Source organism: Pezoporus wallicus, unplaced genomic scaffold (assembly GCF_028554395.1).
Source record: "Pezoporus wallicus isolate ANWC-B61680 ecotype Strahan unplaced genomic scaffold, APGP_CSIRO_Pwel_v1 contig_3952, whole genome shotgun sequence".
Taxonomy (NCBI): domain Eukaryota; kingdom Metazoa; phylum Chordata; class Aves; order Psittaciformes; family Psittacidae; genus Pezoporus; species Pezoporus wallicus.
The window spans coordinates 5248837-5265612 of NW_026635034.1; the positions used below are offsets into that span (position 1 = coordinate 5248837).

General features: G+C 41.4%; 1 protein-coding gene across 1 annotated transcript; it reads right to left on the reverse strand.

Moving 5' to 3' along the window:
* Positions 1 to 4389: 4389 nt before the first annotated feature.
* Positions 4390 to 12257, reverse strand: MESD (mesoderm development LRP chaperone). Its single transcript, XM_057428253.1, has 3 exons — positions 11959 to 12257; positions 6928 to 7160; positions 4390 to 6061 (listed from the first exon to the last, which is right to left on the reverse strand). The coding sequence occupies exons 1-3, from the start codon at positions 12115 to 12117 to the stop codon at positions 5797 to 5799; spliced, it is 657 nt and encodes a 218-aa protein (XP_057284236.1). The 5' UTR covers positions 12118 to 12257; the 3' UTR covers positions 4390 to 5796.
* Positions 12258 to 16776: the final 4519 nt, after the last annotated feature.

Below are 16776 nucleotides of genomic sequence, written 5' to 3' on the forward strand. Positions count from 1 at the left end.
ATCTGGGAAATGATAAGCAATGCTCACATGAATATACATATTAAACCATTATGTTATTTAGTTGACTCAGCGAGTGCTGTATTTTTTTTTCAAGACATCCTTGCAATACAATTGTTCATGCATAACTCAGTGTTTCTCATTACAAAGAAGGCTCTATGTAAGTTACACCAAGATCCAGGTTACTTCATGGTGCTGTTCAGTGAACAGCTGCTTCTCATTACTAGCGAACAGCCTTGCACCTTGCAAGCAAAGGCTGAGCCCTTGCTATTCACCCATTTCAAAAGCTCTTGGAGGCCACTGGACATATAACACCACCATCAGTGACAGCACCTGAACCATTTAAATATTAACAAGTCAATGAGTGCTCAATGCTCTGGTCTGTGGGCTCCACAGAACTAGTGAGCATGTCACCAGCTCACTAAACCAGGCTATTTTCAGACACTGCTGGCAGTCACCTTTAAAAGCAGTGGATATTATAAGCAGGAAAGATGGGCCCACAGTTTCATTTGGCACGATAATTCTGGGATAAGAAAGAAGAAACTTTCTGCTTCTGAGAAGTAAGTGTCAAAAACTAACACAGTCTGTCCCCATTTTATTCAATGTTCAGGCCAAGGACGTTGCCAATAGGATTATTATTACAGCCTCAGCAGGCACCAAGACACCTGAATGCTAGAAACTCTAACACAGGTCACCTCTGTGCTGCTGCTTCAGAGCCAGGACATGAGGAAGCAGCCAAACAGGATGAATTACAGTCTTCATAAGATGGGAATACTCTGCCATCACATAGTGAGTGGTGCAAGAGATCAGTGGGTGAGCAGGGGCCTGTAGAACAAGGACGATCCTCTTTCTAACATGCTGCATAGCAAGACTGTGCTGATGGACCATGTATTTATTTGCTGGCCTTTGCCAGTAACACTGGGAAGAGGTTGAAGCTCCTTTAATTGTCCCGTATCTCCCTCTCAAAGCACAAATGTCTGTGTAATAAATAGAAAAAAAATACAGACTCATTTTTTTTTTAGAAATTATTTATTGCAATGATCACTGTTAATTTAAATGATAGGTAATGGATCTGTTGGTTTTGCTGTTACACAAATCCGTTGATACAATGCCACTGATTAATTGATAACTAAACACAGCTGGCACTGGAAACAAGAGTGAAAATACCGGTCTATTAAGTAGCATCACACAGGAAAGAAACAAAGCATTTATCAGCCAGCTTTGGATAGAGGCTGGTGTGCTGCATAATGCTTGATTGTATGTCAGCTTTAAATACCAATCGAAAGCTACACTGCGCAGAGCTCTTTGGCTGGAGATCAATGGTGTGTCCAGCCCCCTTCACACTGCGTGACCTCTCTACTGGAGGAGGAACCCCACTACCATCAGAGAACAAACACAAGTGGAATGTTTTTCTGTCATGAATCCAACCAGCTCTAACCTTCCCGGCAGTTTGGTATTGCCTGGCTTCAGTGGGGCTTGTCCCTGTTAAAAATGGCACAGTATGACTGATGGGACACAGTGATATGCAAAAATAGTTTATTTATAAAAAGAAATAGCGAATAAAAGTGTATCACCAGACATAGTAGGCTGGCAATCTTAAGAACGAGAAACATGAGAGCAGCAATGAAACAGGCAGCTGTAAAACCAGGAGCATCGCACTATACAGGCACAGGCTCTTTGAATTTCTATAAACCTCCAATGCAATTAAGAAAAAACAACTCTGGAAAAGGCAATCACTGTTACTCCTTGCACAGAAAAGGAAATGAGCCAGAGATAAAGACTGGAAATAATTTCTAAGCCTCAGTATAAGCCCCACAAGAACAGTGGCCAAAACTCAGACAAAAGTTCCCTATCTTAAAATGTTATTTTAATGTATGATTTCCTTTTCATGACACATTGAAAGAGTTCAGAAGCAGAGACAGGATCATAGAGTCTTTCTGAAGTCAAGGCAGACCCAACTGTTCAGAGAATAGAAATGCTTTAACCACTCACATAAAGGTCAGAAATCTTGTAGTGTGTGTGTCCTAATAAAGTTTAAAAACTGGGTAATAATTGGTAATAACTGCAGCAACAAAGCTGAAGACAAACTAAAAGAAGCCACAAAACGGTACCCACAAACTGACCTGCTAGCAAGGGACGCATAACGAGCAAGACAGTGCAGCAAATAGATATAAGACTGGTAACAGGTGTGGTATTACAGGGAATTTGATTGCACCTTCAAAGGTAAATCTTAGCAAATAAGCACAGGTAAATCTTAGCGCACATACAAAGCAATGATGGCACTTGCAATTCTCATTCTTTTAAATTATGATGAATACTGTTTACATTGCCTAATTAGGGAGATTTAGTAGTTAGTGAGAATGTTTAGTTATAAATTCAACTGCCAACATAGAATCACAGAAACATTCATTCTTTTACTGTACATGGTGCGCCTCTTGGATCTTTTGGCCCCCAGCCCCCACTTTAAATGCCCGATTTCCTACTTATTTGGTCAATAAAATTAAGCTCTCGAGAACAGGGGATGCACTTGTATTCTTTGAGGTAGGAATTTAAATTATTTTGATAAAGCACGCGCTATACATCTATCTTAAAAAAGCCAAACAACAACAAAATAACCCAACAAAATAAAACCCACAACATCTTCGTTCCAGTATTACATAAATAATTTGATTGTCCATTGGAAATTCCTCACAAAGTGCAAACACATCTTGTGTAGTACCATTGCCAAACTGCTTTTATCTGAGGACTGATGGGTTAAAAATAGAACAGTAACTTAGAAGACTTAAGTTATGGCACTAGAACAGAGAAACCACTGAGCTGAGTGGAGAAAGACAGCAGGCACTTACTCAGCTGTCATGAAAGCAGATCATTTCCCATATACCTCTGTTTAATACTGAAAAAAAAAGAAATAGGGAAAGCTATAACCACCACCCTCCCCAGTGAAATTAGCTTTAAAGGCAATATCTGAACATATATCCGTATGTATAGCCAAAAATCTGTTACTGGAAGTCTGATGAGATGCTTAACGCAGAATTCAACATCTGCTGGGGCACCTACAAAACATTAATAAATGACCTTAAGTAACTTTATGAAGATATTTATTTTTATACATACATATATAAAAGTGATATTATGTTCAGGTCTCTCAAATCGTTACCAGCTAACATCTGCTAATGTAACACTGTATGAGGACAAGTCCTAGGGGCTCAAAGGCCTATCGTTATGAACTGCAATACCAGAGAAAGACTGGCTGGGTGAAGTTCCTGCCAGGTTCACATTATACTTAATAGTTAAATATGCTATTTGTTGAGTGTAAAGCATGAAAAAGGGAGAAAAATGGAAGACAAAAAAAAAGCAGCTACTTGAAAGCAGCACTTTGTGTTTTGTATCAAAAAGCAACTCTCAAGTCACTCGTTAAAAAAATAATGAAAAATACCCCCAAAACCAAAACACACTTTAAAATTTAAACTGAACTACATGCACAAAACACAGCTGCATTTGGGTTAGGCAACTTAACAATTCAGAACAGCCAATCAAAAAACCCAGTCAATTGGCTGGCTGAATTTCAACAAAATTACCTCCCTCCTTTTAACCATGAAGGGTAAGGGCTCCAACCTACTGTAAATGTCGATTTACGAACGACTAAAACAAGTATCTATTCTCAAAAGCTGGCCTTATAGCTACCTAGTGTAGTAATTTTTTTCTCCTCCTTGGCTGAGCTGCCTTTGCAGGTTGGTTTACACTGCTTCATTGTTTAGCTCAGGAAGAACTCACTTTGACTAAAAAAAATCAGGTTTATGTTTCCTAAGATTAGGCAAATTACAGAAACTTAATTTCCATGCTTCTGATCTGAACTGTCATCTCCATACCATAGATATAAGTTGTAAAAAGAAAACCACTCATTAATATTTTGTATTTATTGTTTCATCTGACCTTTGCTCATCTCTAAAGGTGAGAAGCAACATTCCGTAAAAAAAGGCAGGTGCAAACCAAGAACACTTGACAAAATGATAAATGAGTAATGAACAAGAAATGGACTGCACATCTTGATGCAATGCAATACCCAAACATCTACTGAGACTCTTCTCAACTCCGTTACATGTTTGGATTAATAGTACAATTTAAAAGTAATACAGTTAATCCTGAAGAAATACATGATTTCATTTTCTATTCAAACAGGCACAGACCTGTTTAACGAAGTGTGGCCAGAAAGATTTCTTTAATCCTAAATTCATACAAATATAATTAAAATTAAATAAACCCAATCACCTGGAACCTTCAGCAACATCATTTAGACCTTATGTACAGAAACCAAAGATGAATTTGTGTCTCTCCCGAATACCTAACTCAATGTATTAATTATTTAAAAGGCTTTACTACTCAGTGACACAGTAAGTTTAGTCACATCTTTTATTTTAGGACAAGTACTCAACAGATCAGTTTCCCACTTTGATACTGAAGTATTCCATGAGATTAACCATTATGGTTCAATTAGGACCTTTTATCCAAAACATTTGGATTTTAGCACCTTAAAGAGAGAGTCAAAGTAACATCTTAGTAGTACTGAATGAAGATAGACAATACTGTGCTCATCCTCTGGAAAATGATGTGGACCACACATACAAGATGCATTTAGTCCCTAATAGGCAGTAAGGCAGAAGGGCAACAATTCTAAGTAATGAATTTGACAGAATACAATCTGAATAATAATAAAACATTCCAAATTATACAAAGTATGTCAAGGAGAAATTGTATTTGCTCCCATACATCAAACCTCAGAGTATTTAAATCAATGTGTGTTTTTTTCACAATCAACCATGTCAGTCAGTAATCTGTACCCAAACAAAAAATAATAATCTGGTTATTAAACATCAGGAAGGGATATGTCTAACTCAAAGTTGAGCCCTGCACAGCACCTAGTGCTTTTTCAAAGATTTAAGCAAACCCTTAAATGAGTAAGCCAAATTAATTTCCGAGTTAAAATCTACTGTCTAGATAATAGGGCATACATAACACCTACTTCCAGAGGCACAGTTCTTTGGCAGCAGCAGCAGCAACCTGAATGCCATGAATCTGACCTTCCTTTTGCCCTGACACTGCTCATGAGGGTGATGTAATTTCATTAACAACCTAGCATCACTATGAACGGTACAGAATCTTTCTGCACTGATTTGGAATGAATTAGCCAAGTTCTCTGCTTAGCTTCTATCCTGCTTCTAAGAATTTCCATGGATTTCTTGGGACAAACAGAAGAGGTCTTGTTTATTTTAAAGAAGCAGGCAGCCTAACCAGACATGTCCTAAACCCTGTAATTTCATGCATCTTTGGCCAGTGTACCACTATTCTTTGTACTTTTATGCAGTTTTGCAACTGACTCTAGCAAACTGACTTCCGAGAGAATGTATTAGTACTGCATTCTGCTGTCCATCAGCAGTTACAAATCAATGACCAACTTGCACAGCCAAGATGTATGTGGATACTAAAGATGAGTATCAGTGTATTCTGAGACTGTTTCTTCTTTTCCACCTAATTTAAGTTTGCAGTGTTAGACACACAGATTTGTATGTTAATTTTAACACAAAAGCATACAAAATTACAAACTAAAGTATTAAACATTACCTATCCTGCAACTAAACAAATGGCCAACATTAGTAAGTAAACTGGTGAATTCCAACATAAAAGTCTTTTAACCTCAGTAATCTCTGCTTCCTTTCTTCCCCCCCCCCCAGTAAACCCAGGAATTGCATGGAAATTTAGTTTCTGTTCAAGGAACAGTATTCAGTCTGGTTAACACATCCATCATAGATCCTCTCTCTGGTTGGTTGCTCGGTTGTCCTCTTTGATGCTGTTAGATTTCTTGTCTGCGTCTTTTTTCTTCTTTGCTTTTTCAGGTTTTGTTTTGTTTTTCATTTTCTCATTTTCTTCTCCTCCTTTGCCAGGATAAACCTGACCTTCCAGGGTAACATCCGCACACCTTTCTTGACTTATCAGGAAGTCTTTGATCTCCCAGGCATACCCACCATCACGCAGCATAAAGATGGCACGATTTGAGCCAACAATGAACCTGGAGGAAAGATAATTTCTGTTAGCTCTGTGCTTTTCAAGCAGTACAACATCTTGCTTAATTCAGAGCACCTCCGTGACTGAGGCGTATATGCAAGAGCAAGAATCGTAGAATCATAGAAAGGCTAGAGTTGGAACAACCTTAAGGTCATCTAGTTCCAACCCCCCTGCCATGGGAAGCGATGCCTTATGCTTGAACATGTTGCCTAAGGTTCTGTCCATCCTGGCCTTGAACAATCCCAGAGATGGAGCTGATCTTGTTGCCTGGGGAGGAGGACATTGAACAATTTTCTAGCATACGTAAGAATAACATGTATTAAGTTTGCAAATAACCAAGGAGGAGTGAGAATACAAAGACAACTTAGGAATTAATTTAGCACTATGTAAAACCCACTAATGGGCATTATATTTGCTTTATACACTTACTATAACCCTTCCCAGCCTCAGTACAAGAGACACAATCTTCCTGTGTTTCAAAGTGATCCTCTCTCTTTCAGAAACACCACATTTTTTAGCAAGGGGAACAAAAAGCCTTCTGTGGTGACAAGTCTTCCAAGGGTGGCATTTTCCATCAAGCACATAAAGGCAAACTACTGCAACTAAAACTGATAAATAGCTGAAACATAATGAGATAAAAACAAATGAGGCTATGCATACATCATTTGTAAGTGTTAAAAAGATTTGTGCACCATGCCAGAATTTTTATAGCATGACTTACAACAAATTGGCATAGAAACCGATACAGAAATAGTGACAAGTGATTGAGGTGGGGAAGGGCACAGCATGAACAGTTGAAAAGATTCTCAGGAGGAAAGAAACAAGGCTTCTGTAAAAAGACAAACTTCACCCTTGCGTATAACAGCTTACCTTTGCACATCATAGTTTGCATTGAAGAGACTGCCCTGCCACAAGCTAGTGATTTCTTCTGTCTCTTTTTCTGTGGGATTTCCTGACACTGTGACAAACATCATCAAAGTCTTCCCCTTCTTCGTCAGCTTCAGGATACTTTCAGGCTTGCCTGGATCAATTTTTGAGAAATCTATTGGTGCTGGAGGCCTCTTGTGTTCAGGAAGATCTCCTTCTTCAATGTCATCATCTTTCTGTTTTGAAAAGGAAAAGGAGGCATTAAACTCAACTGTTCCACAAAGCTGTTCTGTTTTCCAATTTCCCACTTTGACAAAGTATTTTTTAGCTTGATAATGGAGATTCTCAAACCAAAACAAATAGTGAGTTTTGTTTCAGGATACTTCATTGTCGTGGTTTAAACCCAGTCAGGTAACTCGTTCACTCACTTCCCCCCACTTCCTTCCCTGCCCCTGCTCCCGGAGGGACGGAGAGGAGAATCAAAAAGAATGCAACTCCCACGGGTTGAGATAAGAACAGTTTAGTAACTAAGGTATAACACAAATCACTACTGCTACCACCAATGATAATAATGATAAAGGAAATAACAAGGGAAGAGAATACAACACCTCGTCACCAGCCGACCAATAACTCGACCCCCAGGCCTGACCAAGCACCGACCGATACCTCCTCCAACCCTGCAGTCTCCCAGCCCTTCCGGGTAACTCCCAGTTACATCCTGGGCATGACGTGCTGTGGTATGGAATACCTCTTTGGTCAGTTTGGGTCAGGTGTCCTGTCTCTGCTTCCTCCTGTCTTGCCCTCCTCCCTGGCAGAGCATGAGGCTCACAAAGTCCTTGGCCAAACCAAAACATCTCTATCAGCTCTGTTCCCAAGCCGAAAGTGAAAAAAAACACTGCACTGCACCAGCTACCAAGGAGGAGAAACATGACTGCTACTGCTGAACCCAGGACATTCATCAAGAGTATTCTTCCATTTATAACCCTCCCCTCAACACATTTTCATACTCACAGCTAGACACTCCTTTTACCATATACTGAGAAATAGTTCAGCCTCAAGGTTAATTCAGTACAATTCCACGCAGGTACTTCATAAAATAACACTTTTTTTTTTTTCACAGTATCACATAAATGTATTAAGCATACATGATGAACTGAGAAAGTTGCACTAAAAAGCCTCAGACACACATAGAAAAGTGTTCACCTGCACATTGCTTTCAGAGGTCAAAACTCACCTCTAGGACTCATTTGATCACTTGAGAATTCAATTTTCCTGACTTTGCCTCTTTACCAAATAAAACCCACAAAAATTCAGAATTTCAAGGCTCATGCCACAGGAAAACTTATATTAAAAGCTTCATGACTTTTCTAATGCACAGCTGCAGCTCACAGTCTGACAACATAACCACCAGGAGTAAATTACTCCCAGAATAAAGAAAAAAAACCTCTTGATGCCTCTGCTGAGGTTGACAGGCATTTAAATATTTGGAAAAGCAGAATTCCAACTGCTGCCCCTTAAAACAGCTCATGAGAGAGAGGACTGAATAGAGTGACAGCTTACATTGAACCAGAGCTTGATTTCTTCAACAGTATTTGTATCATATTAAAAAATTAATACAGAAATACAACATAAAACCCTGGAAGTCCTATACTGGCATCCACTCAAGCACTAGTAAATCAGTAGGAATTAAGTCAGACATTTCAGGTGTTGTTTTGACTTCCAAGTGTTTTGTGAAAATATGCAGCACTCCATCAGGGGCATGAACTGTAGCAGCATCTAAAGATAACTCCCTTCAGAAGCCAAGCTTTATTTTTTTAGGTCTAAGTATGCACTACCTTCTCATCTCTGCACATGCCTATATGCAAACTCAACATCATCCTTTGACAACATCCCACTACACGAAGCCTCCCATACCCTTTAAAGGTAAGGTTCCATGCAAGTGACCTCTCTTCCCATCTCAATTACGTAGTTTGCTGTCTTTCTGACAAAGGAGTTTAAAAATTACTTACCACAGAACAGAAGCTGTAGAAGCCTTAGATTTTATCCTTTCTTTCCTTACTAACTACATTTGCTTCGATTTCGCAAGGCTGAAGGACGCTTTCAAACAGTTCACATCCCTTTGAAAACTCCTTATTAAGTGAATTGAGAGCAAAGGAGAGCCCCAGGGAAGTCCCACAGCCCTCACTAAGGGGGAACAATACTAATCTTAGAGGAAGCTGCAAAATGCTCATGATGGTAAAGCACAGTGAAAATACAAAAACTTATATGAGCCAATAAAAAACATTCTTCAGAAGTAAAAGCTAAACAGTCCTAATTTTAGAACAGTTTGGCTAGTGCAAAACCAGCTTACTTCAGTTTTGAAAGGGAAAGGAAGAAATGTTTCCATATAGTCCTTATGCAATACAGAAACTGACTTTGGACTTAGTGACAGAACAACCTAACATACATTAACCTATTTTTCCCTTAACTATTCAGCTTGTAAAGCTGTACTGTTGCAGTTTGAATAGAAATATCATAAAAGGCAGTCAAAAGCTCCCTTATACCACACTCCTTCTCCTGATCCTGTACAAACTATCGTGCAGTTTTGTATCTATAAATCTATCTATGAAGCAAAAGACTGGAGAAAAGTATAAGCTTTTGCTTTGAAATGTCTAGCAGATTCATTACTTTAAGCTGTAACATGAGGCTTCAGAGGGAAAGCATAACACAATACAGTAATAACTATGTATTTCCTATGTATTCCTTCTTTTTCTCCTCCCCTCTGCTCGCATTCTCATGCATTTCTCATCAATGCCCTGAATTTTTATTTTAAAAACTATTAGCAACATATGTCCCCTAATTCCTTGGCCTATTCAACAATCTCAGCTCACAGTCAAGCCCGCGAAATCCTGAGCTTACAACAATTATGAACTACTTAAAGAATAGGACATTTCAGTAACAGAATGACCACATTCTCAGTTCTGCTTCCAGCTCCTCTGGACCCAAGGTTGCTGGAGAGTCCCTTTCCATGGGGGAAATCCCTAGGCAGTTTGCTTCAAACTCTAGTTATGCAACCAATCTAATGAAGAAACCTCAGTTCCCCATCCTCATTTTCTGCTAGATCACTCCCCTGGTTCATCGGGCATCCATGTACATGGTTACACCAGCACAGGACAAGTGGCAGCACAAGAGCCTGCACAGGGCAAGTGGCAGCACAAGAGCCTGCACAGAGGTGGCTGCTTGTTTTAGGAAGGCTGCTGGAGCCATAGCCTCAGCCTCACCAGGTTTATGGCTGAACCCAAGGATGTAACAGCCACCATCCTCCAGTGCTTTTGACTAATCGCCAGAGAAATAAAAAGTATTAGGCGTCATCTCAGTTAATTCATCATCAGTTGCGATGAATGACACTTGATTCTGTACAGATCTGAGCCCTGTGCCCCTTGCTCCAGAGCATAATTCCTGCTCTTATCCAAATTCATAATGGCCCCTTTGTTTCTCATCCCACCCCATCAAGTCCACTCATGCTTTTCTTCTCCTCTATCCTCCAGCCACCACCCCCTTAAGTCTTTCATGTTCTTTTTATGAGTCCTGACTACCACCAGGCAAAATACCATGCAGCTGACCATCCCAAAGACCCAACAACTGCTCATTGTTGAGCCACTGCTTCAGTAACTTTCTTCTCCCAGGGCTGCGACTGGCTGCGAATTCCCTCAGTGGCAATGCCAGCCCAAGCAGCAAAGTCCCCAGATGTTCAGCCACATCTGCATGCAATGCAGCTACAAGCATTTGTGCAGCACATGGTGAATTGGATCGGGGACCTGCTCCAGCTAGAGAGGAAAAATCCTGAACAGCCTCCTGCTTGCCACATGGCTGGAACAGAGTACACAGCCAGAGTCACGACAGCATTAACTTGAGTCTCCCTTTCACCCAGGCATCCAATTCAGAGACGTTAATCTTCTAAGATTTTCCCTAAAATGCCAAATTTCATTGAAGTTGGCCAATATCATCATTTAAGCTCTTGATTTTTTACCAGCTGGGACCACCTGGTCCTTGGCTGATACCACCAATGGAAAGGTGAATTTCGAGATTTTATGTAATTTTATTTAGAATTTTAACTCTGTTTTCCAAGAATCTCTCTTCTTAAAGGGAGACAGATACACAGTAACAGTCCCTGGGATGAACATGTTCATAATCTGCCAACTAGGCCCAAGGCAGACATCCTTATTTCTCACAAAAGTTACTTTATTACACATACAAAACCTATTTCTCCACCTTGACTTACAGCTGTACATGGTGTTACAGGAGACAGAAGCTTTTACTCCATTATTTCCCCCGGGACTTGTGCAAAACATTCTGGGGAACAGCCTCATGGGAAAGAGGAGAAGACACTGATGAGCGTTCTGGGATTTATCAGAACATGATGGAATACAAAAATAGTGAAAAGAACCGAACAGTGTCATGACAACCACACAGAGAGGAATGACAGGGAACTGTCAAAAGGAAGTTAAGGCAGCAGGGTGATGGGGACAAAGGGAGGCAACAGAGCTGGAATTAGAAGTCATTACCATGATGAGTGGCAAGGAAGGAAAACACAAACCATGTATCTACTCTGGAAACCTGAAATAAGCATTTCTCCTGCTATCCATCCCTGGGTCACAAAACATGACCAAAGAATGGCCAGCAAGGCCCTCAATACCCCAACACAGCAGATACCCCAGTCAAGCCAGGTTGTGGCACACCCGGTCACCGTGTGCTCGAGGGCGGGGGTAGCAGGGCAGGCTGCGGGGTCCCGGGGCCACGGCAGCTCCCCAGAAGCCCCCCTGTGCCTGCTCGCCCCGATGCTGTAACTCCCTACACAGGAACCCGCAGCCCCAGCGGAAGGGACCGGCTTCCCACCACCCCAACGCCACCAGGCCCCGGATCCCCCCACCCGCTCCATACCAAGGCCGCAGCCAGGCCCTGGGGAAGCGCGGCCGAGACGCGGGCACCAAACCTCCCGCCTTGCCCCGAGCCACAGCCGCGCGGGGTCCCCTCCGCATATCCCCGGCCCCGCACCTCCCACTGCTCCAGCAGCCGAGCCATGTCCGCGTCGTTGTAGTCCCGAATGTCCTTCTTCTTGGCCGGCCCTGCCCGCTGCTTTCCCTCGGGCTCGCCGGCGGCCGCGCACAGCCACAACGCGAGGCCCAGCACGGCCCAGCCCGCAGCAGCCGCCATGTTCCCCCACACCTCACCGCCGCCGCGGGAAGGCGGCCCCGGCTGCCTTAAAGGGGCGGGGGCAGCGGCAGCTCGGGCCGCGGGGAGGAGCAGGAGGAGTTGGAAGGGGCGAAAGGGCAGCGACGGGGCGGTGCGGGCAAGGCCGGGGGCCGGGGCTAGGGGGGGCGGCCGGGGCTCCCGGCCGTGTGCCCGAGCGCTGGGGGCGAGCCGGGGCGGAAGGGATCGCGAGCGCCGTCCCCTACCTCCTCCTCTTGCTGGTCCTGGCGATGCTGCAGCCCGGGCACAGAGGGCCGGTTGAGGAGGTCGGGGTCGCGCTGGGTGTAGGCCCCGCAAACCTTGTCCCAGGCGGCTGAGTTAAAGGTGGTTTTAAATAACCGCGTATATGGGCCGGCTCCTGCAGTATGAACTATGTGATGTCCTGTTGCTTTCTAAAAGCAGGACGGTAGGTATCTGCATTTGCTGTGAGATAAAAACTGGGCTCGTGGGAGCATCTTCTCATTTTAACTACTAAGGTTCTTAAAAGAAGGCACTTAAAAATGAAGCTGTTCATTACTACAGCTCCAGAACATCTGGACGCAACAAAAATTAAAGAGATGCGGCTTTGTCTTTGTACAGATTACTTTTCCATTTTCCAAACCAAACGACACAGGCTGGTGCCTGCATGGCCTTATTTCAGTCTTCAGTCTTTATTATTTTCCCCCTCATAGAAGCTGTTTTAATTATAAATAGCACCAGCTTCTCTTTTGCCTTTTAGACTTGGACTGCCAAGAAGTTTGAACCTGGGAATTTAAGGAAGGGCCACAGTAACTGCATCCTGGTAGATACTAGCTGTGGTCAGGCTGATAAGCGAGCAGGGTGCTTTTCTGTTCAAGTGGAAGCATTGGAAGGAAAGCAGGTTCAGAGCACAGCAACTAATTTTACAGTGAGCACTTCAACCCCAGTTCTGTTCCTGTGCATAGTCCTATGATTAACCAGAACCTTACAGGCACAGCATACAAATGCAGACCAAGAGCAGGCAATGGGCAGGGGTGTGGGTTTGGGAAGCTTTCTGAAGCCTGAACTAACTTCAAATGATAAAGACACTGACATAGCTTGTGACTGTTAGGGTGACATGCAACATGAAGCAGCAGGTAGCCAAGCTCACGTGTAGCATGAGAAACAGCAGAGGAGGATATGGGATCCACAATTTCAGCACCCTCATAAACACCCCGTCTGGCCTGCAGCCTCCATATAGTGACTGTTATCGCTTGATACCATTTCAGGCACTGCCAGTGTGCCTGAGAAACAGGAAGCAGACCATAGCTATTCATGGGGCTTGTTATACGCACAGTAACTGAAACAGGGGTTTAGTCAAGTATCTTTCACAAAGCTGTCCAGAAAGTCACTAATGAGCACATCTGTTCAGTGATTTCTCATTAAATGTAATGAACATCAGATATACTATATCACATTGCCCTGGTTAATGAGGTTTTACTAAAATACATTTCTGGTAACTTCTGTTATTACTGTAACATGCATACAGTCACTGGAAAAAAAAGACTAAAGATTCAATTTTGGAAAGCTGGACTTGCAGTATAAAATATTTTCACTGAGTTTCTACTGGGAAATACTTTCTTCCATGCTGTTTTCTCTTATTAGAACAAACCAAGCCAAGGTTGACTTTAATATCTGGTTCTACTTTCAGATGTGGATCTCAAAAGTAATCCAGTTCCCTCTGGTAAATGAACAGGTTGTTCACTATATCCAGCACTTCACCAAACAACGCTATACATTTCCTTGTCATGTATAGAAAAGCCTTAATTTAAAAGGAAGATATTTTTCATGCTTGGCTGTAACCTTGCAACTGTCTTTGTTCAGGCAGAATTCTGTGTCCAGGAAGAAGTTGTTCAAAGCCTGTTCTTTGCGTATCAGCTGTAGGACAAACATCTACCCAGCCTCTATTCTGCTGTTTTTTTTCCCATGCAAGAGACAAAAGCAGTGCAGCTAGAAATACCTATCACTGACAGGGGCAAATTGAATTGCATTTTCTTTTTATTGAAGCATACAGTTTTATTCAAGTATCTACAGAATGATTCAAATATTCTTTATATAGCTTAAGCATTTTGACATTCCTTAACAGTTCATATAGTCTTAGCAGCTAACACTGCTATGATTACAATACAGAACGCATCTCATACTAGTTGTCTACATGCACTGTCAATTGCAAAACTAAGGTGTTCAAAACTTTTATCTTGTAGCTTAAAATCCCGTCTAGTCATGCCAGGGAATGCCTCAAGATGTGGCTGTTACTTGGGCAACTTCCACGTTTTATTAGTAGTACTTTCAATAATAAAATTACACCTTATCAGAAAGGCAAATCTACCTCCCCCTGTTAATGTAAACTGTTTTCATTATTCAGTAGGGTTGGGTCAAGCTGAAATATGAGAGGATTCAGGATGTTATAAATTTCTGTTAAGGTTGGGATTTTGGGAGTCTTTTTTTTTTTTTTTTAATATAACCTGCATTTTTGGAACTATATTTCTGCAGAATATATTTCCTATACCATTATTTCCTGTGAGCTAAAAGAAGAATGTGGATATATTTTAGCTGTCAAAATGTCTCTCACATCTTTGCTGGTCGTGGGGTTTGGGTGCAGTTTTCTATTGTAAGATGGATTCTCGTTCATCACATGAGATTTCTCTTTGCAAATACAGTACAGCAGGTTCTTAAAGCTTATCCCTTGACATTCCTTGGAAAGAAGAAGGAATTTGACTTCATCAAGGAAAGGGCAGTGCCTTCTTGGAAGGACATACAGATAATTAAGAGATTAAACTAATAAAATCAGAAGATGAACCCAAAGCATGCAGAAGAACATGCACGGGCTATCTGCTATCAACACATGCTGCATCTGGAAGAACTGATTCATTTTGAGAACTCTACTACTCCAAGAGGATGTTTAACAGTGGCTTAGATGACTAAGGTGTTGCGAAAGGCAGCCTTTTAGGGATTACTTTGCATATGTGAAATGAGTGAGGTCTGGTGTACAGCTGTGCTCTTTATACATACAACCCAATAGGCATTAGAATTGCTTTCACATTTACTGGTTTATTAAGGGACCAGGACAACACTGTGTTAAACAACACAGAAGACTTAGCAGATCTCAGAGAACTTGATGCTAGTTTTGAGATGATGCAGAATTCAGAGTATCCTTACCCCGTTTAAAAACATTGTCATACATTCTACAGAAATTCAGGATATTCTGAGTTATTTTCAGTAAAACATTCAAAATTAGTGTTTTCACAGGTCAAATTACATTAAGTACCCTAAATGTTCCCCTGCAGAAACAGTCTCATCCATGAGCTCTTGTGCAGACAGTGCATGCATGAATTGAGACCTCTGAATGCTGTCACCTTCAGAGAACACCTGAACATGTTATCTTTAAAAAACAGAGTCTTTCTGTATCTTAAGAAAGAAAAAATATGCTTTTTAGTACTGTTACTAGCAGCATAGCAAGCAAAATCTGCTGTAATCTGGAGCATGAACATTTGAGTGATTCAGAATAATTTCAGTCCTCAAATTAACTGCATGCATAAAACAAGCACACTCACTTGCCATCTATTAAAAGAATGCAGATTTTTGTCCCAGAACTAATCAGACCTTGAATTCCTGGGTCCAGTTTGAAAAATTCAAGTTTTTGATTCCAAATTTTCCCAAATTAGGGGCTAATTACTGTGATTTGGATATGAAATTCTGATTCAGGTATTAACCTTGACATTCAGATTCCAAATTCAGTTTTGACCACAAAATAAATTCTTACCCTAACTGTATACTGTCCTGTGCATGTGCACTTTATGAATTAAAGCTTAATGACTGAATGGAGGTATTTGACAGACTACATGTCAGCTTTGTAACATTACCTGTGTTCTGAGGCTTGGGAAGGGAGTACAACGCCTGACTGCAGTAAAGCTGTAATAAAGCTCTACGCTGTAATCATTACATTCAGAAACACCACAGAATGTTCCTGTTAATACTCATCCTACTGCAAGATTTGCTACAAATATGTGCTGGTTAAAACTCTGTACTGCTTACACAACTTAAAGTTACATTAAATCAATGTCAAAGAAGGTTTACACAGTTCCCACAGGAATTCCGTTTATAGTCTAATTTCCACAATCTAAGTGAAATTAATTTTGTAGTCCCAATTTAATTTTAGGTTTACAGGTCAGTTTTGACACCTACATCTAATGTAAGTAATATATTACATGACCTTCTGATGAATTAAAGGTGCTAGACTTACTTAAATTGGTAAATCAGCAGCTCTCCACATAGAACACACAGGCACAATGAGTGTAGGATCAGAGACTCCTCTGAAAACATCTGTTAAATTTCTCTCATGATACATATTTAAGAGAAAAGGAGGGGGAGGAGGAACCAAACCCTTCTCTGGAGTATTGCAGCTGCAGGACAGAACATCTACCAGAAGTGCAGCTCAGGAAGGGTGGGCCCTTGCACATTTTGTTCAAAATACTGTGTTCTCCTTTGATCTCAAAAAACCCCAGACCTAAGAGCCTGAAGGGAGGGTCTTGGATTCATGGACCACTCTAATCAACAGCATTTACCACTCTGACAGCAATTGCTTCTCAGTTTCAAGCTGACTGGCCTACAAACCTGTGCCTGGCC